Genomic DNA, 26,663 nt, shown 5'->3' with positions numbered 1-26,663 from the left:
TAGCTGCTTCTTTAGCCCACGAGAGGGCATTGCTTCCCGGGGCCTGCCTGGCTGGCGGAGAAGCTTGGGGAAAAGTGGCTTTCTCTTTTTTTAATTAGGAATTAGGAATTCGTCCTCTTTTGACAGTTTTCGAAGGGTTTGGGGTTTTTTTTGTTTGCACTGCGGTGTAATGCATGACATGTGCATCCAACAATTACTTTCCAGCACTGAAGTGTTACTGGCTATAATAATGCCGGAGATGTGCCATAAAAAGGAGCCAAGCAGAACGGCGATACCATCTCCTCTCCTATAAAGCCCGGCTGCGGAGACGGGCTGGCGTCGTCTGTGAAGACCTGGCTGCGCCAAGAAGAGCAACAACCGGGCTGGGCTGGCGTCAAACAAAATATGGCCGTGGAAAAGAGCGAGGAGGGATGTTCCCGATGCTTTCGGACCTGCTGCAGGGCAGAGGGACAGCTCGGGATGCTGCGCAGGGACACGCTCGGCACCAAGTTGGTGCTGGATGGTGATGAGCACAGCAGCTTCCCTGTCTCTCCCCACGATGGGACCGGCGTTTTCTCCCACCCAGCTGCCTCCCCTTCCTCCCATCTCCTTTTTCCCAGGCTGGGTGCCCGGTCCCTCACAGGGAAGGCGAGCGGGTGAGAGCCGGTGGCAGAAGTTGGGTGCTGGGTGTGGGGCTGCTCCCCCCACTTCGGAGCAAACCCAGCATCGCTGAAACATCGAACTCCACACCTTCACCTGTCCTGGAGTTTTACAGCAATGAGTCTGGTACAGAAACGAGACCGAGACCAAACTTAATCCGATCTCACGAGGGCTCCTGCAGGCTCCCAGGCAGCAACCTGTATTTAAGCATTAATCAACGCCCTCCTCTGCCTCTGAAGACAAATTCGCAGCATCAAAGCGCCCAGCCCCGCAAGCAGAGGCACGTCGGGCCCGTTTGGGCAGCAGACAAGTCTTTGCAGATGCCAGGCCTGCTCCTACCCGGGCACCGGCGCTGCCTCTGCGCTCCAGCAAACCCCATGGGCTGCCCAGTTCGTCCCCAGGCACGGGGATGCAGGGATGCTCCGGCCGGTCCAGCGTCCACCATCACACCCCGCGGGCCGGATCTGCTCCAGTCCCCGGGAACGCACCGCTCCTGTCGCGATAACAGTGTTGGCGGGTCCGAATCCGGCCTTCGGGACAGGAGAGACGGGATTCGGTTGCGCAACCCTCTCCCGTAAATCTGGAAGAGGCGCTTTGCGCGTCCGTCGCCCGCGCTATGGGGCAAACTCCGGGGAGTTTGGCGGGTGGTGGGGATTGGCAACGGGCGCGCCCGTCCCCCCGCGTTCTGCTCCCTCGGGCTGCGGAATAAAAAAAAAAAAAAAAAAATTAAAATAAAAATAAATTATTTTCTAACGTGAAAGCAGGGATCCCATGAGCTGGGAGAGCGGGGGGGCGGGGCGCCAGAGGCACCGCCCGCGCTCGCCCCGCCCACGCTCCCCCCGGCCCCGCCCCGCCCTCCGGGCGGGGCGGGGCCGGGGGGAGCGTGGGCGGGGCGAGCGCGGGCGGTGGGCGGGGCGAGCGCGGGCGGTGGGCGGGGCCAAGCCGCCCGCTCCGGTCGCCCGTGGAGACGGGCTGCGGGCGGAGGACGGGAGCGGCGGGCGGTGAGTGCCGGGAACGGGCACCGGGGCCGGGGGGGGGCTTCGCCGGTGGGAGAAAGGTCTCTGCTACCGAGGGGGTAGGCCGTAAGGACCCGGCGGGAGGCGCCAGCCCGGCCCCGGTGTCTGTCTCCCCCCCCCCCAACCACCGCCGCCCCGGGTGGGCCCGCGGGCGGTGCTGGGCCCGGCGGGGGAGGGTTGGGCCGGCGCGGTCCCCGGGTGGTTTTTTTTTAGGTTGGTTTATGGGTTTTTTTTTCTTTTAATTTCCCTCCCTCAGTTTTTCTGAAGGAGAAGTCCCGGCGCGCAGCCCGATGCGGTTCAACAAGTTGCGTGCGGCTTCTGAAACCTCTCCAATTACGTTAAAAAAACCCACCCCAAAACCCCCCAAAACTAGGCCTTTCTTTCAGAGACAGGGTCTGCTGCGCAGCACCCGGCCTTCCCGCCTCCGTCCGCCCGGACCTTCTCCCTGGCAGTGATGGATGCCCAGGGCTGGGAGCAGGAGGCTGCGAAGGGGCAGCCCCAGCCTTCGGATAAATCATTTAAACTTTTATCTGTTTCCACGTTCCCACCCGTCAGGCGATGGACGGGCTTTCCTCGGCCCCGCCGGGGTTCCTCTGCTCGGCGGAGGAAGTTTCCCATGTGCGAGGAGTTGTGGGATTAGTGTGGGAAGGAGTTTTAATTAGTGGTAAGCGTCATTATTCGAGGAGGTTTCGTGTTGATACTGAGAAGATTACACGCCCTGATGCAGTAATGAGTTTACTCTAGTAACTTTTAAATTGCAATACTCTATTCCGAGCTTAAATTCTTTACTTTTTTTGGGGGGAAAAAGGGTAGCTGGAGCGTATATTGTGTTTTTAGCCCGGTGCTCTTGGGAAGGAGGACCCGCGCTGGGCTGATGCCTGTCTCACCCCATCCACCTCCCCCCCTTGCTGGCACTGACCCCGCCACCGGCGTGTGGGGGACACGGGGGTCTCGTCACCGCTGGTGGAAGGGCAGCGGGACCTGCGTCGATGTGTGGCTTCGAGTGCGATGGGGACAGACATCGGGGTCACTGCAAGGCAGGGGAGGGCCCGGGAAGCCAGGCTGAATACGTCAGAAGCTGGGCCTCGTTAGTTCTGACGATCAGGAAACAATTTGATTAGGACAGCATATCAAACTGAATTCACAGTAATTTGTCAGGCTATTAGCCAGCATTTCTGTTGGCTTAGAGCTAATAACATGAGTGACAAGTTACTTGTTTGCGTTTATCTTTGTTGTAAATTGGTTTAGAAATAAAATTCTGTGAGTAAATGGGGAGTACTGGACAGCAGTAGCATTTTATGCTACTCCAGTACCACTAAATGAGATTGAGGGATTAGTATGCAGTTAATGACTTCTCAATCCCGTATTTCGTCCTGGCATTGAACGTATTGCAGTCATTTAGGATATCTTTAATCAAGCACTAAAGCGGCAAATAAACTCTAGAGGAGAACAATGGATGGGGTCTAGCGCTGCGGTCAAGCTCGCTTTCGTAATCGCCCAGCTGACGGAACCACCTTCCTTTAAAAACAAAGGTCTCCTGCTCTTTGGAGAAGTTTCGGAGGGCTCCCAAACAGCAGTCATTGCTGGTCAGAACCACTGCCAGCATCTCTGATCTCTTGCTGGCATTGCACTTAAATGCAAATACTGAGTTGTGCTGCAGGTTTCAGATACTTCTTTTGTTTCACATACATGTCTCTGTGGCTATATAATAACTTTTTTATGAATACTGAAAGTTCTTAATTTCTTATGCTCTCTTCCTCAAAACACTCAGTATATTTGAGCCAGATTCGCGAGAAGTTCTCTACAGCAGGGTTTGGGATGCAGACAGTAGCACGGTGATGGCTCCACAATCCCTTCAGGTGTTGCTGAGATGTTGAGTCTGTTGTGGAAGATGGTGAACACGACAGCTCTGCGGGGTAGGAACGTGCTTCCTTCCCAGCCATAACTTCCTAAACCTGATGCATCATCCTTTGAATTAAGCTCTGTTGCAAAAGCAAATTCAGATTACTGCAGAAGTTTGTGGTACAGCCCCATAAATCCTCACCCTCAGCCATTTCACTTTGTCCCCTGCACCAGAGCAGAAATAACCGCACGAGCCAGCTTGATGGGGCTGGAGAGAAGTACTTTCCAAGCAGTGTATAGTTAGCATGGGAAACACCACCGCAACCTTGGCCGAAGTATGGAGCGGTATTCCTAGGAGGATTGTATCGCTGCAAACACATCTGCGCTTAGAAAAACTATAGAAATGGGTAGGGCTCGTGGGTCTTGCGTTCTAGCACAGAAATACCCTTGTTGTGATGAGATAGGAATTGGTAGTGCAACTTTCATTAGACTTAATGGAAGCAGAAAGCAAGTTCCCCAGATCTTGAAAGTAGTTGTGGACTTGCCGTTTCTTGGGAAATTGAAGCTGCAGATGTTTGATGACTCTCGGGATTTGCTCCACATTAATCACTGCTGGCATTGCACAGCTATTTTCTGAATTTTGTAACTTTACACAACTAGACCTCATTTTTCTGAACCCGAATGTTCATCCTGCATTCAACACTGTGGTCTCTTCTGAAATCATATCTTTGCTGCTCTCAGCAATAACCTATAGAGGAATGTAGAAGGGAGGGAGAAGAGGAAATACTCATGACATGAGCAAAAAGTTTTCACTCTGTATTTGGCAAAGATTAATGAGAAATAGCAGAAAGGGCAGAGGTAGTGACAAAAGTCCTCACAGTGACTGAGTTACGGTAGGATTCTCCGTGGGGTTTTCCAGAGGTAGGCAGAAGTGGGAAGGTGGGGGTACCCGGGGGAGGTGGGAGCATGGTGGGGGTACATCCGTTCCTCCGGAGAGGCACATGGCTCAGGGGGGGATCCGGTATTCCCACGCACCGCGACGTAGAGCTCGTTAACTGTGGAGCAGCTCGGCTCCCTTCCAGCCAGGCGTCCGTGGGGAGGAGAAGGTCCTTAAAACTGGGGTACAGTGTACCCCGCATCTGCAAGCTCTTTGGTTCCCGGGGGCCCCCAGGCAGCGTCGCCTGCCAGTGTGGGTGTGGGCGGTTCGTAGCTTTGAGATGTTCAGGGACACCACTGACTGTATATTTTTAGTTGTGTTCCTTTGAATATTTGGTAAAGCAGGCAATGTGTTTATATTCAGCTTCCTGTATCCGTATCAGCGTCTTGGCATGTGATGGAGCTACAGAGTTTTTAAAAAAAAAAAAAAAGTGTGTTGTAAGGATTATTTGTATTGCAGCGGCTAACGACCGTGGGATGCGGCCTCTGGGATGCCGTGGGTGCCGAGCCCCCGCACGAGGGGTGGTAGCCCGTGTTGGCTCCCGTGGGCTCGCTGGGGACTCGTGCATCAGCTCGGGGTCATCTCCTTCTGTTTAAACAGTCAGCTCGACTTGAAGCAGGAACCAGGCTTGCTCTTCCATTTGTTCACACCATTTTTCTTCCCGTCCCTTCTCCCCTGTCTTTACAAACCCGCCGTACAGGAACAGGTTACTTTTCGGCACGTTTTGGATTTGGACGTACCCATGACCCGAGCCTCACTGCTTCCCTCCGCTGGGTCTCTGCTCCGACACGCAGCATCGGCTCGGAGCCCTCGCTCGCTGAGCGGGTCACGATCCTCCGGTGCCGGCTTTCCCAAGCGTTTGGAGGTGGCAAAGCCGATCTTTGTCCTGGTGGGAAGGGGGTAGCCCAGTTCCCCGGCACATGCCGATGCCGGCGGCGCTCTCTTGAATCACCCCTTCGCTATTCGTAACCTCTCCTTGTGCAGAGGCAGTGGGAGCACAGAGGGGAGATTTGGCCTGGTCTTGCTCTCTAAATGATGGTTATCTTTGTGTGAAAGCTTCCCCCAGCTAGGTACTGATATTCAGAATAACTTCTTTCCCTCGCTGGGGCGAGAACTGGGCAATTCAAAAGCCGACACTAAACACATATGGGAGCAGGTGGCTGAGTTATTTGTACGGGAGGGTGTAGGATTAACCATGGGGAAGAGAAAAAGTTTTCTGGTGCTTTGAGCTGGGGAGAGCAAAAAAACCTCCCTCCCAGTTTCCGTCATGCTAAGATGATGCCGTGGGACCCAGCGCTGGGCTGCTGTACTGGGGAAGCATAAGGGAAGGTGCGGGATGCTCTCATGAGGGACCGGTAGGTATCATTAGAAAGGGAAAAATATGGGCTGAGAACCAGGGAAAACCGTCGAGGCCATGGGAGCTGGTGCTGCGGGTCTGGCTTGCGGAGCAGGAACCGCCACGGGAAGGGTTGGGAAGCTCTGCAAGTGGGGACTGGGTGGTGATGGCAGGGTATAAAGGTGGCCCTGCGCAGGAGAGGGCTTATTCGGCAGAAACAGGGATTCTATTTGTTTATAAATTTAAGTGTTAATTTAAAATTGATTGCAGTGTAGGAAGTCAGTCTCCGGAAGGGCCTTTCCTGAGCTGTCTATCCCTAATTGGATATGTTTAGATTTCTGTCCTCTGTTGTTAGGTCTTTGGGCTTAAATTTTCTCAGCAACTGGTGCAGTCTGCAGTTCTGAGATACATGATGTATCTCTGTGTACCTTTCCAGTTAATAAAAGAAAAAAAGGTTCTTTGCCATGTCATTAATCATATTGACGAATAGCCAGAGCATTTCCGGAAGAAAAAATTTCCTTTCTGTTTTTAAAAGTAAAATCAAGCAGATACCAAAGGCATTTACGCTATTCTTTGTGTGCTGCCATATCACAGTGAAGTGCAAGAAGTTCTGTCCCAGGGCAGTTGCTTACAGTTTGCGTTAGAAAAACAAAGTTCTTGTGAAGGATCCTGTGCCCTAGTATAGCGCAGCTTTCCATGTGTTTTCAAAATCTTCTGGTGATGATCTTCCTCTCCCTTGTTGATCCTGCTCTTCGGTTGTCCTTATTAAACACCACCAGCACAGCTGGCAAGAAGTTATCCTCTCTGGAAAGCTACGCTGTTGTAGGAAATACTTGAGGTGAAGGTAAACCAGCATGAAATAGGAATTTGCAGTCATGTAGCAGTTCTGCAGAAGCCCAGGAGGCTTTTGTTTCTAAATCAAAATAATTCCAAAAGCATCTCCAACTTCATTTGCTTCCGTCTGTGCTGTGGAGGAAGAAGTTAAGCAAGTGCAACAAAAAGTCTCAGAAATAAGAGATTAAATGGAAAGAGCTCGTTATTTTTGTTAATGAAAAGCCATAATCTTTCAGCCAAAGTCTTTTTTTCCTGCATCATCTCACTCTTGTAAGGCGTGGTATGAAAGGTGTTAACGTTCTCCGGTTGCTTGTTTTCGCAGCCATTTGGAGTGTGTGTTAAACCACTGGGGCCACTGCCCTAAAAATGCAAAAGTTGGTGCTGTTATAAGTAAAATGTCCTGTTTTGTCGGTTGTTGCTGTAAGTTTGAGCAGATCCCAAAATATGTTTTCAGCTGGGTTCTCAGATTCAAGCCAAAAAAAAAAAAAAGTCAGGCTTTTGGGTCTAAGCTCGGAGTTGGGATAAGCAGAAAGTGCCGCTGACAGTTTTGGGAGACGGACCCACCTTCTTCCCAGCCGAATCCTGTTTATGTCACTGTGAAACTTGCAAGGGATTCATCCTGCAAAGCAGGGATGCTCCGGCTGGAGCCGCCTGCCGGGACCTGCGGTGCGGGAGGACCAGGCTTGTGCTGCTGCCCTTGGCCGCAGGGTCTGGGACCTGTTTGGCAGCAGCGTTTCCTCGTATCTCTCTCTCCCACGTGCCTTTCCCTGATTTATTCCTTCCCGAGGATGGCCTGACCTCTGAACGCTTACACTCCAGCTACCCAGCACATCTTAAGTAGGGTTTTTGGGAGGGGGTGCATTACACCGGCCTCAAACTATGCTAGTAATGTTGGGTTTGTGGGGTTTTATGACTAATTTGATAGGAGATTTGATTAGGCAGGAATATCGAGTCTTTATGGCTCTAGGGTGGAAAGTGGCTCCTATGAGCCATATTTATTTTTTAGATGCGTTTAGAGATTGTTTTGACTATGTGTTTTGATGTCCGTCAGGAAGCAGAAGTCAAGAGATTAAAATGTTTCTTACTTTTCCTTAACAATTTGTGGGTGTTGTGACCAGAGTGAGAACTTGCAGAGCTAAGGGAAGCAGAAGCTTTTCCATTAAAACGCGTATTTTGTGCAGCACAGCTGTCACACGTATGCAAAGGAGGGTTACGTGTTGCATTTATTTTTGTTTCCTTGCTGTATGTGAAAAGCACAAACTTGGCACTGGGACAACAAGGACTGGCTGCGGCAAGGCAGCCTCTTTTCGAGTGCAATTTATTTTCCTGCTCCAAACAATGATTTTAACAGCAGCTATTAAAATTTTGATGCCGTTTCCAACTCGGGAAGCGGCGTGTGATTTATAAAGAGGACGCTGCCCGCGCTGCCAGCCTGTGGCAGTCCCTCGTTAAGGGCCATCCCTTGGGAACTTTCTGTGCTTTTTTACCTCTCGTTTCCTGGGAATGGGGGAACTGAATTCCTCTGGCTCCTCTGACCCCATCGTTGCTGCCCGAGGAAGGCTGGGAGCTGCTGTCAAAGCCTTTCGTGGTCGCTCTGTGCTGCCGAGTGCCAGCCGAAAGCTGGTGGTCATTGCCATCGCTTTGCCCCTGCGCATCACTCTGGGCTTAGTATGCCGGGAATTGGCTCTACATTTCACGCATAGCGGGGCTGGTAAATCTCGTAGCTAATTGTGTTATTCGGCCGGTTACTGAGCGGCGCCGGGGCTCTGCGCCAGATCTCCGCCGGCCATTTGGCAAGGGACGCTTGTTTTTCTTCCAAAAAGTGTCAGTGGCGATTCTGGATCCTGCCGTGCCCTGGTTAATGAGTTATCTGTGCCCCAGCTGCTTTGCCAGTTTAGTAAATGCCTGGCGCATATAATCCGTGTTTTGCACCGTATTTGACAGTGGGTGTCTCTGCAGGGATCCAAAAGTATATAAACACGCATTATAAATTACAGGAAAGGTTAACATAGCAATTCCCAGTTAATGTTAGATTATTAGTTGCTGTTTTTAGAACTTTACATGTGTACTTGCACGCCCATGTGTGTACTGCACTGAATGTGCCTGCCCTTAGACTTCATGCAGCAGCAAAGCAATGTGAATAAAGACAACTTGATTTGTAAATAAAGTCCCCCCTCTAGCTATCACAGAAGGCATGTACGTCACCTGATGTTTTTATTTATCACCTTCTCTTTTACCCATAGCATCAAGGCACCCAGCTTAGTTTGTGTTTGTGTTATAGATAGATGTTTTTAAACAAATAAACCCTTGTGAACTTTCAGGTATTCTTCAGTTGCTGGTTTCTGTTCTTGGCAATGCCGAGTTGTACGTATCAGGCGCCCAATTCCACTATTGTTCGTGACCAACACTCCTAGAAAATTGCTGCCCTCATTGAATTGTCGTTGTCGTACAGTTTTAGTTTAAAATTAGCGTTTTATACAATGAAAATTTAAGAAGGGTGTTAAATATAGCGTGCTCCGGATTTGCCAGTCTTGCAACAGCGAGCAGCATCTGGCACAGGAACTTGAACATTTTAGGGTTGATCAAATTCCAGGATTTTTTTTCTGGGTGTGTAAAGGCCTCTGTAGGAAACATGGGCTCTCAGATTTGTTTCTCCTGTGGTTTCAGCACAGCTGCTAGAATATATCAATGGAGGCTTACACGTCAGAGAAGTCTGCAGGAGGCAAAGTAATACATGTTCTCAAGACCGGCTACGCTGGCACTTAATGTAAACCTGCTCAGGGCTTTACCCTGAGTAGTTTAACTCGTCTTAAAGCCAGTAGCTTTTCTATCAGCTGCCTCTAAATCTCGTCTGCTGTAGGTCTGGGTGGGACGTCTGCCTCGGGAGCGCGGGCTTCAGGAGGAGCCGCAGCGGCGGTGGGGAGGTGGTGCAAAAAGGCTGCGAAAACTTGAGTTTGTGCACATTTGGGAGGTGGCCAGAGGGAACTGGCCGCCCGTGGCCATATCCTTGGCAAGGGAAATAGGGGCGCTGGCCGTAAGAAAGGTTTGAGGTAGATTTTTCAGTGAGGCCAATCTCAAAATACTGTAGTCTTTGTGACTAGAATTAAACCACAAGTGCTAACCCCTCTTAGCTTTCGCTTTCTTGCACTATGAAGTACTTATGATTTTTACTTTACTCTGTTTCAGGATTGTTACACCGATAAAATCAAAGCAAGCCGGACAGGTAGCAAGACTGCCTTTGTAGGTGAGTTTCCAGTACGCGCTTGTTCTTTCCTTTCATGCAAAATACAAAGCAGCATCACAAGTCCCAAACCCCAGTGATTTAATCTTATTCTGGAGTAGAACAAATACAAAATGCTCAGCAGCTTTATGGAGGAGAGGCCACAGGGATGGCACCGGCTCCGTGGCGGGCACGGCAGCCGGGCAGGTTCTGCGCTTGTGGCTCGGTGCAGTGGTGGCTGCTGCCCGCTCTCTAAGGCATTAGCAGCACGTTAGAGGTTGCCGACTCGTTCACCTCCATTTTTAACTGCTTGACCACTCTTGCATTGAATATTAGGGGGCAGAAATGCTGTTTTGAATGAGCTGCTTCTGTCACGGAGATTAGGCTTTTTCTTGTTTATTCCATCAGTTAGCAAGGGGCAGCGTGGAAGTCTTCACCATTTCTGTATTTGCTGTGTTACATGTCTATTGTTTGACCATCTTGGAATGCAAATTCTTCCTATATTCACCCCGTTTTTAAAATAGGTACTTTGATAAATGCATGTAACCAAGAAGCTTGTGAAGTACTTTGCACCCTTTCAGTGTCTTTCAGCTGAGAACCACAAAGCTCTTCACAGAGCATCTCCCACCAGCGTCCTCGGCTTTATCTCTCTTTCAGACTAAAGAATTTGCTGAAGGTCACGTAACCTGAGGCCAAGCTGGATCTTGTGACTCCCAGTCTGGTGCTTTAATCACGGACCGCTCCTGCTTTACATGCTGTAAGATGAACTGATTTTGATACCACTAAAAGTCTCTTTGCAAATGTCTCTTTGTAGTTGGTGTATGTCTTTTCTGGTGTGAGTTAGCTGGGTAGTGCCCTGTGGGGAGAAACAGGTACCTTCTGTGAAGAGACTGCACCACAGTTCGTTAGGGAGCACAGGTTGTCTTTACTAATGACTTCAGGCTGATGTCTTTAAAATTATACTGCTCAGACATTTTTCAAAGTAACCTTGATCTAGAAGTCAGTTTCCGTGGCTTTCATTTGTACTAAAGATATAAAAAGTTAAGTTGGAAAAAATGCAGAGGAAAATAAAATCGGGTTTTTCCACTACTCGTTTCCCAACAAGTAAATTGGGTTTGACAGAATCACAAGTATGGTGGCTGACTTTGTAAATCAAATGTAGCTGTAGCCCAGTTTTGATCAGCAGGATGGTACTGGGATAACTTGTGAAATGGAGGTTATGAAGGAACATCCTTAATTAAATACCCAGAACGCTAAATCCAATTGAAGATCTTGGGAGTTGTCTGTTTTCTTTAATTTCACATTATTTGGGATTTTTATACGTTTTAGAAAGACTAATTAAGACACCGGAGGCTTTGTTTATAATTTTAAAAAAGATCTCAACTGTAAAATCTCTAAATATTCTCCAGTGTAAATTCTCTGAAGAAGGAAACATCCCAAGTTGGTGTTCCATGCTTTAAGGAGCTTGTATTCTCCATGTGCACTGACGGGCTGCTCGCCTCTGCGGAAAGCAGGTGTATCTGCATGCCCAGACTTCCCATCGCTAACCTAGTGCTAATTACCGCGCTTCCTCCAAGGGATATGGATGGAAGGAGAGTTTGGCGTTGCTGTATGTCTTCTGCTGTGAAAGTGGGTTTGAAAACTGCTGATATATACTGTAATCCAAACGAGGCAGACTAAACAGAGCTGAGGTGTGCTGGTCCCCCGCTTTCAGCTGACTTTTATAGCTCTGACGTTTAAAACCCTGTCTCTGTATTTGCTTCAAGCTCATGTCTTGCAAGATCTGTACTTGTGCAGACTATGTAAAAGACCAAGCAACTTTGTGCAAAGCAGAAGCTTTTGTGCCCAGCAAAACAGAAGTTGGGTCTTCTGGGGTGCCTGAGTTTCCCCAGTCCCTTCAGCTGCGGTGCTGTGCAGGGCGTGCATGCCAAAGCATCCACGTCCTTCACCAAAAACACTCTGTGCAAGCACCGCAGCTGCGAGGTGTTTCAGCTTTTCTGTGTGCGTGGTAATAGCGCGATCCCTGAAAACGCAGAGGAGTTGTTTTTGTGTGGGGAGGATCTTGCTTTCTTTTCCCAAACCCAAACTTTTTCTGGTGTGTATAAAACACTTGTGCCGCGATTGTAAATCTTGCCTGATACCTGTTTAAAAATCAAGTCCTCCTCCCCTGCCGGGAACCAGCTAGCCATCGCTGTGGCCGCTGCTGCTCACAGTTTGGTTCGCAGTAGCTGCGGAGGCAGGAGCAGAAACCTTCCTCTGGCCGCCGGTCCCCTGCGATAGCAGCCGCAGCCTCGCTGCTGAAAACTCCCCAGCCCTGGGCTGGGGCTGTGCAGAGGGAGGGCGAGGGAGCGAGCCCCCCGTGGGACCCCCAGAGCCAGCGGGCGATCACAGCCGCCGTTTTCCTTGGGAAGTTTCCTTGGGAAGGATCATCAGGGGTACTGCGTTCGGTGCACGAGTGTCTCCGAGTCCGTCTCCTCCCAGTAAGCTCTGGCGTATCGCACAACCTCCCCTCTGCTGTCGTCGGGTGCGGTGTAAGTATCGTAAAGTGAGAAACAACCAGAAAGCATCTCTAATCCCTATTTCATTTTACTACCCAATTCTGTGTTCCTGCTGAGGGCAGGGCTCTGATGTTTTGCCGCTTACTGGGTTTTATTTTCCATTCTATTTAGTAGCATAACAGAAGGAAAAGATGTCAGGCGTGGCGTTTCCCTCTGCCAGGCGTCTCGCCGTGGTTTCCACTGGGTGTCAGCACGGCCCCGCGCTGGGGCCGGGGCGGCAAGGAGCCCTGCCAAGCCACCGCCGGCTTTCCCTTTGGCTGCACCCACCGCTGGAAAAACTAGGTTGGCTGCATAACCAGAGCAAGGTGCTGGCTGAGGTGCAGTTTGGCGATGATGGGATCGCCCGGCGCAGGCGCGAGAGGTGCGTGAGCTGAGAAGGGGCTGTTTTGCTGGAGATGCTATTTCCTTTTCCGAGCAGAACAACCGGTCGGAGCGGGAGGAGTGTGGAACGTGCCCTCGTCGTTCCAGTGCTCTCTAATTAGGGTTACATCTGGGACAGCGGGTCCTCGTTTCTGGAAGATCGGCGTGAATAACTTTTGTAGTATTTACTTTGAAGGTGTGGATGCGATAAAGAGCGCTCCCGGAGAGGTGCTGTGGAGGAATCGGTGTGAGCCGGGCTGTGTTCTGCAGGAGGGACGGATCAGGGCTGCTTGCCCTGCGCCTCCTCCGCACGGAGCCTCCCACTCTTTTTCCACGCTCTGTACGCATCCTGGCTTCCCAGTTATAAAAGTTGGGGAAGGGGCCTGGGGATCCCCCGCCGCCTCGTGCGGGAGGGCAGGAGCAGCTGGAATCCCTGCGCTGGGATGCTCGACCTCGGCGCAGGGAAGAAGAGGGCACGGTATCCCAGCCGGCCGTGGGAGCTGGCATCCCCTTTGCCGGGCGGTTGTGGAAAAGGTGCTGCTGCGTGCCGGGGCATGCAGGATCTCAGGGGGGAGCACGCGTTGGTGCAAAGAGGCGAGTGGTTTGGCTGAAGGTAGTGCCAGGCGCTTTGAGATTCCTCCAGCAGATTCTTCCCTCAGACACCTAAATGTTCAAAAAAATCAAGGCCGTGAAATATCACAATTAACGAGACTTTCTGATGCTTGCGTGCAACCGTGTTTCTGTATGCTGACATACCTGGTTATGCTACGCTGCACCCTCAGAATAGAGTTGTTTATTTCGGCACCCACCTTTAATGACAGCATCAGGCCTCTTGGCTTGGACTCGGAGAGTTTTTAGGTTCTGCAAGTCGTAACAAACCTGCTCCCGAGCGGCCACGTCTGCCCCGTAGGAAAACCAACAACCAGCATTCAAGTCCCAACCAGCCGCCAGCCTTCACGCTCCCACAGAAGCGCCTGGGAAAGCGGCACGTGCGGAAACACTCGCAGCACCCGGAGAACCCACGGAAACTTTACGCCGAAACACCCCACGCCTGGCCGCTGCGCCTGGTGCGCGTAGTAGTGGTGCGCGTAGTAGTGGTGCGCGTAGTAGCGGCACGCGTAGCCCACGGTCATCCCAGGTGCTGGAGAGGGGCTCTGGCATCATCCCCTTCCAGGGACCATCGCGGCTCCTCTTTCCCACTCTCCATGAGGACCGACCTTGACTTGGCGGAGTTAGGTTTACGGTTGGACGTGATGACCTCGAAGGTCTTCTCCAACCTAAGTTGATTCTGTGACCGTGGCTGCTGGTGCCTCTCCGTGCTGCTTGCAGCCCCTTTTCCCCTTGCTGCCTTCTCGCTCCTTCCAGCCTCCCCAGCCCGTGCGTGGTGTCCGGCTGCTTAACGGGGCTGGGGGTGAAAGGGGGGGCTTGCCCCCTGCAGTGCCTGTTCCCCCCCCAAAGCAGACGGCTGCTGGGCTGCCTGGTGGCTCCTTCGAAGGTCTGCCGGATAAACGCCGTGTCCCTGCTGTGCCCTGGGCAAGGGCATGGGCTCAGCCTCAGGAGGAGCGAGGAGCTGTGTAAAGTAACTGTAAAAATGCCACCTTCCTGCCCAACAACTCTACTCTCCGTATTTTCAGAAGCAAAATTGCCGACTTCAGAGGTAGGAGTAAGCTCCTGCCTTTTTATTCCTGTGAGCTCTGGAGAGCGTAAGTAGGTAAGAGGAGACAGCTGGATTTGGGGTTCAATGGTGTGTTATTACCAAATCGTTTGCAGAGCCCCAGCTGAAGGCAGCGGGGGTGAAAGGGTGCCAGGCAGGATGGTGGTGGTAAGTTAGGTGACCGCAAAATGGTTTTGCAGGCAGCATTGCGAAGCAGCGGGCAGAGTCTTTATTGTTGGTGGTGATATGCAAAACGGATCCAGCTTAAAACTGTTCCAGCAAAGATTTGGGGAGGGGGGCTTTGCAGGACTGGCACCAATTTCGCTTGTAAACCTGCAGCATTTGTTGTGGAATCACCGAAACTGTAAACAGGAGCTCCTGTGGTACCGTGTTATGGTGGTTTTTTGGGGCAGAAGCGCTGCCCAGCGGCCACCCGGCACCGCCGAGCAGCTCCTCGGGATGCGTGTGCTTCTCCCAGCAGCAGCTGCGCGCCCAGCGTTCGCTTCGATACCCCAGCCCCATGCAGGGCAGGGTGCGGGCTGGATGCAGCCCAACTTTGAATTTGCCAAGTGGCTCGCTCGTTTCTTTTTTTTTCCCCCTACTACTGTGTTTTTAAGAAAAGCAAAATAATTTCCCGTGGCGGTGTTTGTTTCTGTTTTTTCTAGCAGGCTCAAGTGGGCAGCAGCATCCCAACATTTCTGAGCTGGAAGAGCTCGCAGCAGCGGTTCCCCGGGGTCCTCGCTCCTCCATCCCAGGGGGATGCAGCAGGGACCACCCTGGCCCACGGGACACCCGAGCAAAGGCTGGTCGGTGCTGGTGCGGGCTCGTTTGCGGTGGGTGCTGTGCAGTGCCCTTGGCGAGGAGGGATCCCCTCTGCCAGCCTGCCGCGGGGGGACGGGGACGGGGTCACCGGCAAAGCCCGTGTCCCTCTTGGCTTACGGAGCTGCTCGCGTCCTTTTTTTTGCCTGCTGTTTCCTTGCCGAATTTGAAGCCTGCCGTGCCGCTGCCTCGTATTTCCACCTCGGGGGGTCCGCATCCCCCACAGCACGGCTTCTGTGGCTTGGAAAAGGAGATGGGTTAGAAATTTGCGTTTGCAGATTAGCTGTTAACTTTAGATTCACGCCGACCCCCAGCCGTGGGGAAAACCGGAGGCCGACGGCGCGTTAAAGCCACGCACATTTTGCACACTTTTAGGTGCCGTATTTATTAGTGTTGTCGCTTTGTGTTTTGTTCAGTCCGCTCCGTTGATCTACAGTTTTGAGTTACTCGACTTAAAAGCTGTTTTGCTTCAAAAGAAATAGTACCAAGATACCCTTTTGAGCCTTTATTCCGCTGCTAGCCGGGGTTCAGAGCTGCAGTATAAGCTGACTTTGTGTAACTGGAGCGAATAGGGAGCTGTTTGTAAGGCAGAGCTGCCGGGCAATTCCCGGGTGTACTTTAGCAGCGGTGATTTAATTACATTTCACTCAGCAGGTGGTTCGTAAGTCCTGGATCTAAAAGAGTAAAAAAGATAGATTGGTGTTTAATTATCCTGGTTGGAGCTCCAGTTTAATGCCCAGCCGCGTACCTACCGAGGCTGTCCTGAGCACCTGCTGCATTGTAACCTCGTTACCTAAAGCCTGTGGAAAAAAATAGGGCAAGGCCCTGAAAAATAAGGTTTTTCTAGGGAAGAGGGGCAGCTTGGCCTGTTTGCAGGTGTTTCTGTTGTTATTTATAAGACAGAAAAAACCACAGGTGTATGGCCTGCATGAAGTTCCCTGGAAGTTCCTTGTGTTTTTCCCTGGCAAAGCATGGCTGGTGAGCATCCTCCTCTTTTGAACAAACCTAAGCCCTCAGTTTTCCATGGAAAAAGGTATTTTCCCCAAAGGATGAGCTAAGCCTTCCCACTGGCATATTTGCTCCGTTCATTTGTTGACTCTGCCGTTAATTACAGAGCCCTAGCCCAGCCTGTGCCTCTGCAAGGCTGCAGCACCTGGAGAGGGCAGGCAGCCTTGCTCCCTCCCGTTGTGATTAGTGCTTTCTTTTCACTTCTGACAGCTTTCAAACCGAACAGGGGTAAGGACGAACAGTGAAAAAGGGCAAGAGGTGACGACGAGCGCGCGGTAGCGTGTGTGCCGTGGCGTTTCGTGGGATCCCGGTGGGGTTAACGGCTGCTGCAATGGGAACCCTTCTTCCAGTTGTCTGTCTCCCCACACCTTTCTGCTCCTGCAGCCTCCTGGTATTCAGAAGGGGAAAATGAAAGCTGCACGGCGTGCTCGGGACTGAAAACAAAGAGGAGATCCTGCCAGCATGCACGAGCGACGCGGTGCGGCTGGGGGGTCCCGAAGGGCTGTGGGCTGGCGCGGCTGGGGCAGGCGGACAAACCCGCCAGCCCCTCGCCAGCCGACGTGAAGCACAGCACGAAAGCTTGCCTGTTTTATTAGACCAGCCGGCACAGCTGGAAAAAACATACCCTGTCTGTTTTCAGACGTAGCTGTTGGATGGTTTCGGAACACTTTCTGCAGGAAGGCTTTGCTTCGGGCGCGATGGCCGGAGAAGGCTCTTGGTGGGACTGATTATTTTGTCTCTTTTTAGGTTGTGAGTCAGAGACAAGTGAGAGCTGCAGCCATTCCCGCAGCTGCTCTGGGGGTCGGGAATCTCTGTCATCGTCAACCTCAGGTCTGGCAAGCCCTCGTTCGGCTTTATCTCTTGTGGGAGACCGAGGTTGTCGCTCACGGTGTGTCCCTGCAGCGGTGGGCGCAGGGGACCCTCGGCTCGCCTCCCGCCTAGAACAGCACGAGACCGCACCGGCCCATGTTTTGTCTTAGGTGGTGAACTGAAAAACTCGTTGGAACTTTTGGGTTTGGTCCGTTCGATAGAGAATGAATAGTTGTGGCTGTGAGTGCACAAGAGATCCCCGTGAGACAAGTGGTGGGGCTCGCTGGGCTCGCGGGGGATCTTTGCTTTCGGCTCGGGGCTGCCCGCTGAGCACGAGGGCTTGTTTCTTCGAAATTGGAGCGGTGCCCTCCCCGACCGAGTGGTCTTTTCTTTAGAAAGTGATTTAATTCTCCTGGAGGCATCCCTGTTCCTGAAAACCCTGCCCTGGGCTCCGAGGGCACAAAATCCCAAGTTCTGCAGAACCGTGCACGCCGCCAATACAAATCTGCAGGGTTTTCTGCAGTTGCTGTTGTCTGAAACCAAGTGTACCCTATGAGAAATCCTGCGGCTCGAGATGGCCGCCACAGCTTAGTTAATAGGGTAGGTTGCCAGGAACTCAGAGGGAAAACAGTATTATTGGGTGATGACCTAGTTGTTTGTAAATCTCTCTGTAGAAGAGATTTAGTAATCTTAGGAGGACTATTAAAGTAATGCTGCTTGTGTTTGTTTGAAGATGAGGAAACACAGCAATTTAATTTTCAAATGTTATGGTTTGGGTTTTTGTTTTGTTTTTTTTTTTAAACATCTAATGTATTAACAAAGCTAACCAGCTGGGAAAATAAGCACTGAAACTTTCCTAACGAGGTCAGTCATGTCGGATGGGAAGGGACTCCAGAGAAACTCAAACCTCTCCAGTGGCAAAAGGGGTTTTGCGGCTGTGGCTTGGGGGTGGGGAAAGGAAGGCTGAGCAAAGTCAGCCTAGGCTCGCTGTTTATCTTTTAATTTTGCAGCAACTGTTTTTTAACCTTATGTCTTTTTTTTTAAAAAAAAAGTACTAAAATTGGAGGAATCAGCAAATGTTGAACTATCTTAGTTCTCAGAGGTGCATGCATTACTTTATTAAAAAAAGAATTGCTTTGGGCTGGTTTTTTTTTCACACCGTAGCTTTTCAATATAGTAAGTGAAAACTGCGGGGTCCGGAATGGGAGTTTGGGCTCAGTTCGTAGTAGATCCGTGGTTTTGTGTCCATGTGAAACAGCTCCTTCTTGTTCCAGAACTGATTATTTTAAAGTACCCGCAGTCAGTTTGGGACGCACCAGCAGGGTTCATATCAAATTCAGCAGCTGCGTGTATCGGCTCTAACAGCGCGTGCTGGAGGTTCTCGGTTGGAAGTTTCATTTTTTCACGGACGCCTGAGCCCGTCGGGTTATGGGGAAGCTTTTGGAGCTGTGACCGTCTCCTGCGGGTCCTTCTGGCCGATGTAGCTGGGCTGCAGCGAAGCTGTTGGGTTCGGTCTGCCTGCGCCTGTCTCACGAGTCAAGCGGCCACCTCGGCCCCAGGGTCCTGCGGAGGTTCTGGATGGGTGCCCTCTGATCCTAGTGAGGAGGAGGAGGCAGGGAGAGCGGGATGAACGCTGTGCCCCCCGACCCTGTGGTTTTATTCTGACCAAAACCCCCAAAGGTAGGGTCTTCCGATTTCTCTCTGTATTCCTTGCAGAGCGAATTGCCCAAAGTAGCCAATAGCCTCATAACTATTATCTTTTCTTAAGAGTACTACCTGAACGTGAGAAATTTGTCTTCTACCATTTCAGTTCCACGTAGCCAAGACGCTGTTTTGTACTTGTCTCCCGCCCGGTGCCTGTGGACCCATTCTCCATCCGGAGCAGGGTCCTTTTCCTCAACTGCTGCTGGTGCAGGAGGACTTCTTATAGAAGTGACAATCCCATAGCAAGAACATCCTCCAGACACGACATCGGCACCTCTCCTTGGGCCCGGGGAAGGGTCGCTGGTGTTTTTGGTGAGCCGTGCCTTGCTTGCGTTGCCTACCCGGGATCACGGTCCGAAATCCCACGTTGGGGTGCAAGGGTGGGAGTTAGAGCAGCGAGCAGCCCCGGGGACTGTGCTGGGGGACGGGACGGGACAGGGGGAAGCATCCCCTGCAAGGATGATCCCGTTACCGTTTACAAACGAGTTAAGCCTCATTTACATGTTGAGCAGAAGCCCCCGTCAGACCCTGCGGCCATTTGACCTCAGTGAGCAGCACCAGGATTAGGCGACAAAACCCAAATCCGGCAAAGCCCCAGGTCTGGTAGTTTCCCATTGCAATCAGTGGCTTCCAGCGGGAAGGAGTCTCAAAACTTGGGCTCGAACGTATTAACGGCTTTGAGCAGAACAGGGCCCCGGTGCTATTTTTGTGTGTTGGAAGGGGGCTGCGGCAGCAGAGCAGCCGCCCCCCTGCCCGCTTCTCGTGGCACGCCAGCGACGGCAGGAAGCGTCAAACAAAACCCACAAAATCTGTGTCCTCTTAAACTTCCTTTCTAGGAACTCTAGCTTAACAGTTAGCTTTTCAGTAATTAAATTCCTCCAATTACCAGGTTAAATGCCCCAAAAGTCTAGTAACTCCTGTTACGTTTCCAAATGCTGTTTTAAATGAGCATTTGGTGCTGCGGGAGTGCAGTCTGCCTGCATTAGCTGTCGGATCTGAGGCTGCAGCTCTTCGGTGTGCCAAGACGTGCAAGTCTCCTAGCTCCGTTCACAACAGCATCGCAAAAATCACGGGGCAGGTTTACCAGCGGAGCCTACGCATGTTCTGGCTGGGGTGCTGCATGGCCCGCCCCTTGGGATGCGAGGTAATTCTCCCGATTTTATTAAAATTCTGCTTTTGTGTCTGTGGTGAAGCACGCGGTGCGTTCCCGCGTTGCCCGGCGTGGTGCAAACCTCCCCGGCTCGTTGAGTTGGCTGTCGCTGACTTGAAATGGAAGAGGCTTTCTTGTCTGAGTCACAGCACTGCAGGGCTTACCTCGGAGGTGGTTAATGCACCACGGCCTTTGCCTTGAATTCCAGAGAGTTTTCACTTTGTATTTTCCAAATAATACGACATGCATTCAACATACACCTCCCATCATCACTTACAATGAGAAGCGTGCTCCAAGTAGCTTGCCCTTTCCCAGAAATAAAGCAGAATGTCTGAATATTAAACCTTTGCAAACAGATTTACGGCTGTTTCCAGACAAAGTTGTTTACGCTGTGTCAGTCAGCATTCCTCCTTCTCTTGAGTAATTTGGAGATTGAATCACTAAGCGTGCCATCGAAATGCATTTTAATATTTGGGTGCTACAAATATTAGTAATTCAGGAAGCATACACCGTGTGCTTGCTGTGGGATGTTACAGCTCCGTGATTAGCAATAACGCGACTAATACGGTGGATCTGGGTTAGTAACCGAGAGTTTGTGTCGTGATGTTGATACAGAGGCTATTTCAGACTCCCGTGCGTCTTAACTCTCCTCCTCACAGCCAAAGCACGCAAAAACTTCACACCTCCCTAGGGCAAACAACGCTCCCAAAACTCCGTACCCACGGCCGTGCCGGAGTAAGTAGCTGACGGCGCTGGGAGATGGGAGCCCCGGTCTGGCAAAACCAGTGCCCGTTCCTGGGAGCGAGGGTCTCGCGCCTGGTGCTGCCCGGTCACAGCTGCGTCTTCAGCTGTCCTGTGCTGACTCACGGTTTGGATTTGTCACCTCCTGCCGTGTCCTGCAGGGATTAAATGGGGGCTGGAAGAGGCTTGCAGGGCTGGAGGATGAGCTGCTGTCGTGCAGACAGCCCTGGCTCGTCTCCTTCGTGCTGCTCCGAATGCAGCACCGCGGGGCGGAGGGTGCGGGGCGAGGATGAGCGCCCGCGTCTTTGGTTAAGACAGTGCCGTAGAGGCAACGCTGCTCCACGGAGGGAAAAATCCTGCTGGCTTTTTTAAATTTTGCAATAATTACCTCCCGTGGGTGGTAAGCAGTGAACCACGTGCCGCTCAGTCCGTAGGTGATCTCTCTGGAGCGCAGCGGGAACTTTGGGGAAATTTGGGGGCGATAAGGGGCTTGTGGGGAACCGGGGCAGCGTCTGACTGCCACAGCCCGAGGCTTGGGTTACTGACCCGGCTGTCGCGGAGCTGAAGCGACCGCGGTTTACGAGCCGTCCTCCTGCACAGCCGGAGTGAGTCAGTCGGCACTGTGCTGCTGCCAGCCCGGCTTCCCCGGCCTCCGTGTCACGGGCGTCTGCTCTGCTCAAATTTCCTCAACTTTGCTGCAGCTTTACTCGTGGTAGCTGCCCACAGAAACCCTGGGTGGAAATATTTGGGGGAGTGGAAGGTACACGCTTCAGATGCGGCGTGTCCCTGAAATGGCCGGTGCCCTCGCCTGCTGCAGGGCGCTTGCTTGGAGCTGTGATCTCTAAACTGGCACGCGTTTAAAGGTTCTGAAATTACGAAAGACCTTCTGTGATTTGCCCTGAAATCGGTCATTTGGAGCATGTGCAGCATTTAAACTAGTTCTGGTTTTCATGCTTGTCTCCTCCTCCCGGCTGCAAAGAGTTACTGGGAAAGTGGGCCAGCGAGCTAAATAGTGGGGGGCTGTTATATGGCCATGCAGATTGGAGAGGTTCACGAGTACGGTCTTAATATTGGTTTCAGGAAATAAGTTTTTAGTGCCACCTAATACCAATTATGAACGTCCCTCCTAGCCGCGCGTGAACCGCAGAGTTACCGGCCGCTTGGCAATTACTCTGCCCAAAGCCGTCGCGAGGAAAGTCCCCCCGCGTCCCGCTGCCGGCTGTTCCCGGGCTATGGCAGCATCCCTGGGCTGCTCTCCCTGCAGCTCGGCTCCGGAGCGCGGCCGGCGTTCGCTCTGCTCCGCAACGCTGCTTGCAGCCTGATCCTGCTCTCGCCGGGCTTCGCCGCGGATGCAGCTGGGAAAACCAGCAGGCTGCTTCGTTTGTGATTCACGGCTGGGATGCTCGCAGAGCAGCAGAAGTCAGCCTTGAGCTGTAAAGCGTGAAATACCAGTTAGCCTGCCGCTTTGCCGTACTTCTCGCCGGTAGATCGTCGGGCTGCAGAGAAAGCCGAGCACGCCCGGTGCCGCAGGAGCACGGGTCGGCGCATCGCTCCTACCAAAAAAAACACTGAGGATGCCACGGGTGGAGGTGTTTGCTGGTGGCTGTGCAGGGTTCCTGGCCAGCAGAAAGCACCCGTGGGTGCCTGCGGTACTCTTGGAGGAGAGCCGGGAGGGTGTACGGCAGCGTTTTGGGGGCATCCCACATCTGCCGTGGGTGCTGTGCACCGGCGCGGGCTGCATTGGCCTGACACGCGCTGGGGCTGAACAGCAAACCCAGGGCTGGTTTCTGCAGAGGGAGAGAAAAATGTTGAAAATCTTGGGGCCCTGCTGAGCGGCCTAGAAATGAGGGCATGTGCCAAAACGGGGACTTGGTGCGAAATGCTGCTGTTCCCAGCTAGCTGGGCAGGCACGAACACTGGCTGGAAAAACATCCCTGCTACCCAGGCCGAGGCGTGAGAAACCCGAAGCCGACAAGGAAACGCTGTATGCAGCACTTGGAAAGGTCACATGGAGCTACAGTGGACTCGAGTCCCTGTAATGCAGTAAATGATTTAAGCACAGCGCCATGGAGCCAATTATTCTCGTGGATCCGTGGAAAACCAAACGGCGGGGTTTGGGGACAGTCCTGCTAGAGATTGCGTGCAAGGATTGGCGCAGAACGGACGGTTTCACAGGCTAGGGCTGTCCTAAACCAGCTGCTCTTTGAAATCCCGGGTACCTGAATAAGTCAGCAATAAGCTCTTTGCTGCTGCGATGCCTGTAGGGATATTCTTTTGAGCGCGATGCTGCGCGGTCCTCGTCCCTTCCCTGCTCCTGCTGCTCCGTGCACGGGTAGTTTCCTTCCAGCAGCAGCGGTTGGATGGCTGCACGGGATGAGAAACGGCCGGGGACGCCGGGGACGCGCAGCGGGATGGGTGCTGCAGGGAGATGGGGCAAGGTGACCTGCAGGGTGGCACGGGCGGAGGGACAGCTCGTGGTGGTCCCGTAAGCCAGGGCAGGCTCGAGTATGCCGTACGAGTTATGTACACCTGAAGAAACCGAGCTTTTTGGGGACCCCCGGAAGGTTATAGACCTCCGAATCCCGAGCGGTGCAAATGCACGCAGAGGATCCTGGTTCCCTCCTTGCTCTTTGGTGGGGTCGGGAGCACGTCTTCTTCCTTGGTCCAACTTGCAGGGAAGCGCGTGGCATCCCGGCACGGGCTGGGCTCCCCGGTAAGCCGGCGGGACGTGCTGCCGACGTGCCGCTTGTCGGCATCCCGGGGGTAGCTGCGAGCGAGGGGTCGAGCTGCAAAAGCTGTGCTCGGATTGCTGCCGGACCGGCCGGCCGATCCCAGCGGAGAGCATCCTTTCTTCTCGCTGGACACCATCCGAACACCGGCCCCATGTCAGGATTGATGCTTTGCGTTCTCACCCGGAGAAGGAAAGCCCCGGAGCCGCTCGTTTTTTTTTTTTCCGCCACCCCCCCTGTATATGGCCACATGGGAGCAGACAGCAGCCGGGAGTGCGTCTCTGAACTTTGCCTTCTTGTTTTTTTCCTTTTCTTCTGACGTGTCGTAAAGCTGCTGCTGGGCTGCTGCAGACCCGAAACGCAGCCCGGCCGCTTCATCCCCAGTGCTCGGGCAGCTCTCCTCCCTCCCGAAACCTCCTGGGGTAACCGTCCCTTCCCGAGTGTGTGTAAAAGTAGTTTGACACGCCGTGCCACCTTCTGGAAAACTAACCCGTTGTCTTTCAAAACAGAACTTCACTGCTTCACTGAAAATGTCTGGCAAAACGGCTAGTACGACCAACAACATAGCCCAGGCCCGAAGGACTGTCCAGCAGTTAAGAATAGAAGCCTCAATAGAAAGAATAAAGGTGAGAGCACGTCCTTCTTCACCCCTCTTTTTTCTCCTGTTTTTTTCCCCTTCCAGCTGTAGGGTGATAAGATAAGGGAGTGTGTGTGTGCCCACGGTTCTTTTTTTTTGTCCCCATCTCGGAACATGACATACACGTCTCAGCCCAACAAACATGAATAAATGTAATTGTCGTGGCCGCTTGCCAGCAGTATCCTCAGGTAGCTCAGTGCTTTATGGACTTGTAGGAGAACCAAAGCAAAATACAAAGTGCAAATCAAATGTGTGAAACGGAAGGCAGGTACGAGTTTCCAGTTTCATGCACTTTGTGTGATTTTGTTCCATTTTTGTTCCTGAATGCTACCTCTGGGAGGAAGGTGAATGTGTAGGGACCTTATTAAAAAAAAAAAAAAAAAAAAAAAAGAAGGTAGCGAAAACTGGATTCCTTTAACTTAAGGCAGAAAAGAAACCCAACTTTTTTTCCGGCTAGCAGGGGTAGGATATTGGCTACACGAGACGTAGCCTTCTCGGAAGGATGTTGCCTTCTGGGGTTTTGCCGTGCTCCTTGAATTGCTGCCCAGCTCCTTTTGAAGGCCAGCAGAACAGAGGCACGGGCTGGCAGAGCAGCGGGGCCCCTCCTCGGGTGGCAGGAGGGACCTGCGCGGCGTTCCCGAAACGGCTGGTGAGCTGAGGACGCTTCTGTTGACCGTCCCCAACGTTATAGACGAGGAGTTCCTCATTACAAACCTACCGTATTATTCTGAACCTTCTCCTGTTTATTTTTAGCCTTCTGTAGAAGCCGTGTAGGAGCCGCGCGGTGCTTTTGCCTCGTGTCACGAACTAACCCCGCAGAGCACCGGCGTCCATCCTTTCCTCCTCCTGCAGATGCAGCCGGAGCCAGCCCGTGGCAGAGACCGCGTTGATCTCCGAGCACCTCTCCGGTCCCACGCAGGGACTTTTTACCCGTCGGCAGCTCCCGGCATGTTTGATCATGTTACCAGTTATGGGGAAATACCATTTTATGTTGTTGTTTTTTTATTTTTTTTTCCCCTGTCTTCTGCAGGTGTCAAAAGCATCAGCAGACCTAATGCTCTACTGTGAAGAACACGCCAAGAAAGATCCGTTGCTAATGGGCATACCCGCTTCCGAGAACCCTTTCAAGGACAAGAAGACCTGCATTTTGTTATAGGAGAGCGGCAGCTCCTCCGCAGCCCTCCTGGGCAAAGCCAGCCGCCGGCAGGCGTATAGGCAAATACTCTGTAAGGTACCACCTGTGTAAGAGCAGCTGTTCTTTTACCGAGCGTATAAATGATTTCTTAAGCTTTCTAAAGCATTTCTTCTGTTCCCTATCTTTATTAGGAAGCGAGGTTTCAAACTGAATTAACTTCTTTCTTGTCCGAGGGAATGGGGTCTTCGTCAAGCCCGCGAGCGCCGCACTGGGGTCCCCGCGGTGGGACGGGCAGGGCAAGCCGGGGGTCTTGTCCTCTGCAGGAGTGGGTCCCCGTTTCACTTTTCAAGTTACGCAAACGAGACCAAAGTTGCCTGAGCTTTGCTGACAGAGCAGAGGCAAAGGTGTAGAAACCTGATTAAACATCATTGGTTTTACATTTTTTTAAAATTACGTATGCGGGGAGGGCGGGGGGGGTGTACTGTGTTGGTAGCGTGTGTTTATGCACAGACACATTTAGAAGTGCATTATCTAGCAAAAGCTACCTTGAAAAATGGTTGTAGCAACTGCTGGTGAACTCCAGGGAGCCATGCCTGCAGCCTTCCTTACGCTGGCTTCTCTCGACGGGGTTTTCAAGTGTAAAACCTAAAGCGTCAAGAATCAGAGATCTGCAGATTTATTTTCCTGCTTTATAAAAGGAGCTGGAAAAGCAGAATTTTCAGCTTTGATTCTGCTTCTCTGCGTTTTCTTCTGTAATTAAGAATCTGTGTTAGTGTAAAAAAAACCCTGTCAGAAGAATCAAAGGCTGCAAGCTAGTGCTGCCCTGGCTGCGTGCTGAGCTGGAGGCATGGTTCATGGTTCCGTCACTCGAAGTCCCAGTTGTGTTTTGTGCAGGGAGTCAGAATTTGGGTCTTTTTAAAATTCATTTTTAAAGGGGAAAAATGCCAAATTATATCCAGTTTGTGGTTATGCAGATACAATTGGAGGGCCTTTCCATCAAGTAAGTGATTTTATATATATACATAATAAAAAAGTCTTTCTCTGTCTGTGTGTGTATATGTGTATATATATAAAAACTTTAATAGTATATTTATACAAGCGTTGCATACTAACAGAAAAATTTGAATGGATCGGTAATAATTCTGACTTCAGCTGGCTACAAACGTCTTTCTCTGTAGCCGGTGGCTCAGAGGTTGAAGTGGCGATCTGCCGTGACTGTGCGTTTCTGTAATGATCTTTACAGAATTTATTAACCACTTGTAATTTACTGTCTTACGTCGCATATTTGTCATTTCTATATTAAATTATATACACGCTATTGATATATATTGAGAAGTTACATATTTGTTTAACAAGCTGCTTTAACAAACAGTTCAAAAATCGACATACAAGACTGACAGAAAATTGTACTGCTTATTCTGTGCTTACAGGCAGATTATTTTTATAATTAGAGTATTTTTCTAGTGACAATTTAAAAAACAACAATGTAGATCCACCCTGATATTTTTTTACTGTGTTTGTGTCTATCATTTTA

At 51.7% G+C, this 26,663-nt stretch overlaps 1 protein-coding gene across 5 annotated transcripts; it reads left to right on the top strand.

Annotated features, from left to right (window-relative positions):
• Positions 1-1,569: 1,569 nt before the first annotated feature.
• Positions 1,570-26,175, top strand: GNG12 (G protein subunit gamma 12). 5 transcript variants are annotated; one of them, XM_075037344.1, is made up of 5 exons: positions 1,570-1,640; positions 9,791-9,848; positions 10,482-10,581; positions 23,867-23,983; positions 25,025-26,175. In XM_075037344.1, exons 4-5 carry the CDS (start codon positions 23,888-23,890, stop codon positions 25,148-25,150), a joined length of 222 nt encoding a protein of 73 aa, XP_074893445.1. In that variant the 5' UTR covers positions 1,570-1,640; positions 9,791-9,848; positions 10,482-10,581; positions 23,867-23,887; the 3' UTR covers positions 25,151-26,175. The 5 variants fall into 5 exon arrangements, with proteins under 5 accessions (XP_074893445.1, XP_074893446.1, XP_074893448.1 ...); XM_075037345.1 differs by lacking the exons at positions 1,570-1,640; positions 9,791-9,848; positions 10,482-10,581 and adding an exon at positions 11,241-11,338; XM_075037347.1 differs by lacking the exons at positions 1,570-1,640; positions 9,791-9,848; positions 10,482-10,581 and adding an exon at positions 16,826-16,941.
• Positions 26,176-26,663: the final 488 nt, after the last annotated feature.

The sequence above is a fragment of the Buteo buteo genome, chromosome 10 (assembly GCF_964188355.1).
Source record: "Buteo buteo chromosome 10, bButBut1.hap1.1, whole genome shotgun sequence".
NCBI classification, from domain to species: Eukaryota; Metazoa; Chordata; class Aves; order Accipitriformes; family Accipitridae; genus Buteo; species Buteo buteo.
The sequence above is the reverse complement of the archived record's forward strand: the minus strand, read 5'-3'. Positions and strand labels throughout refer to the sequence as shown.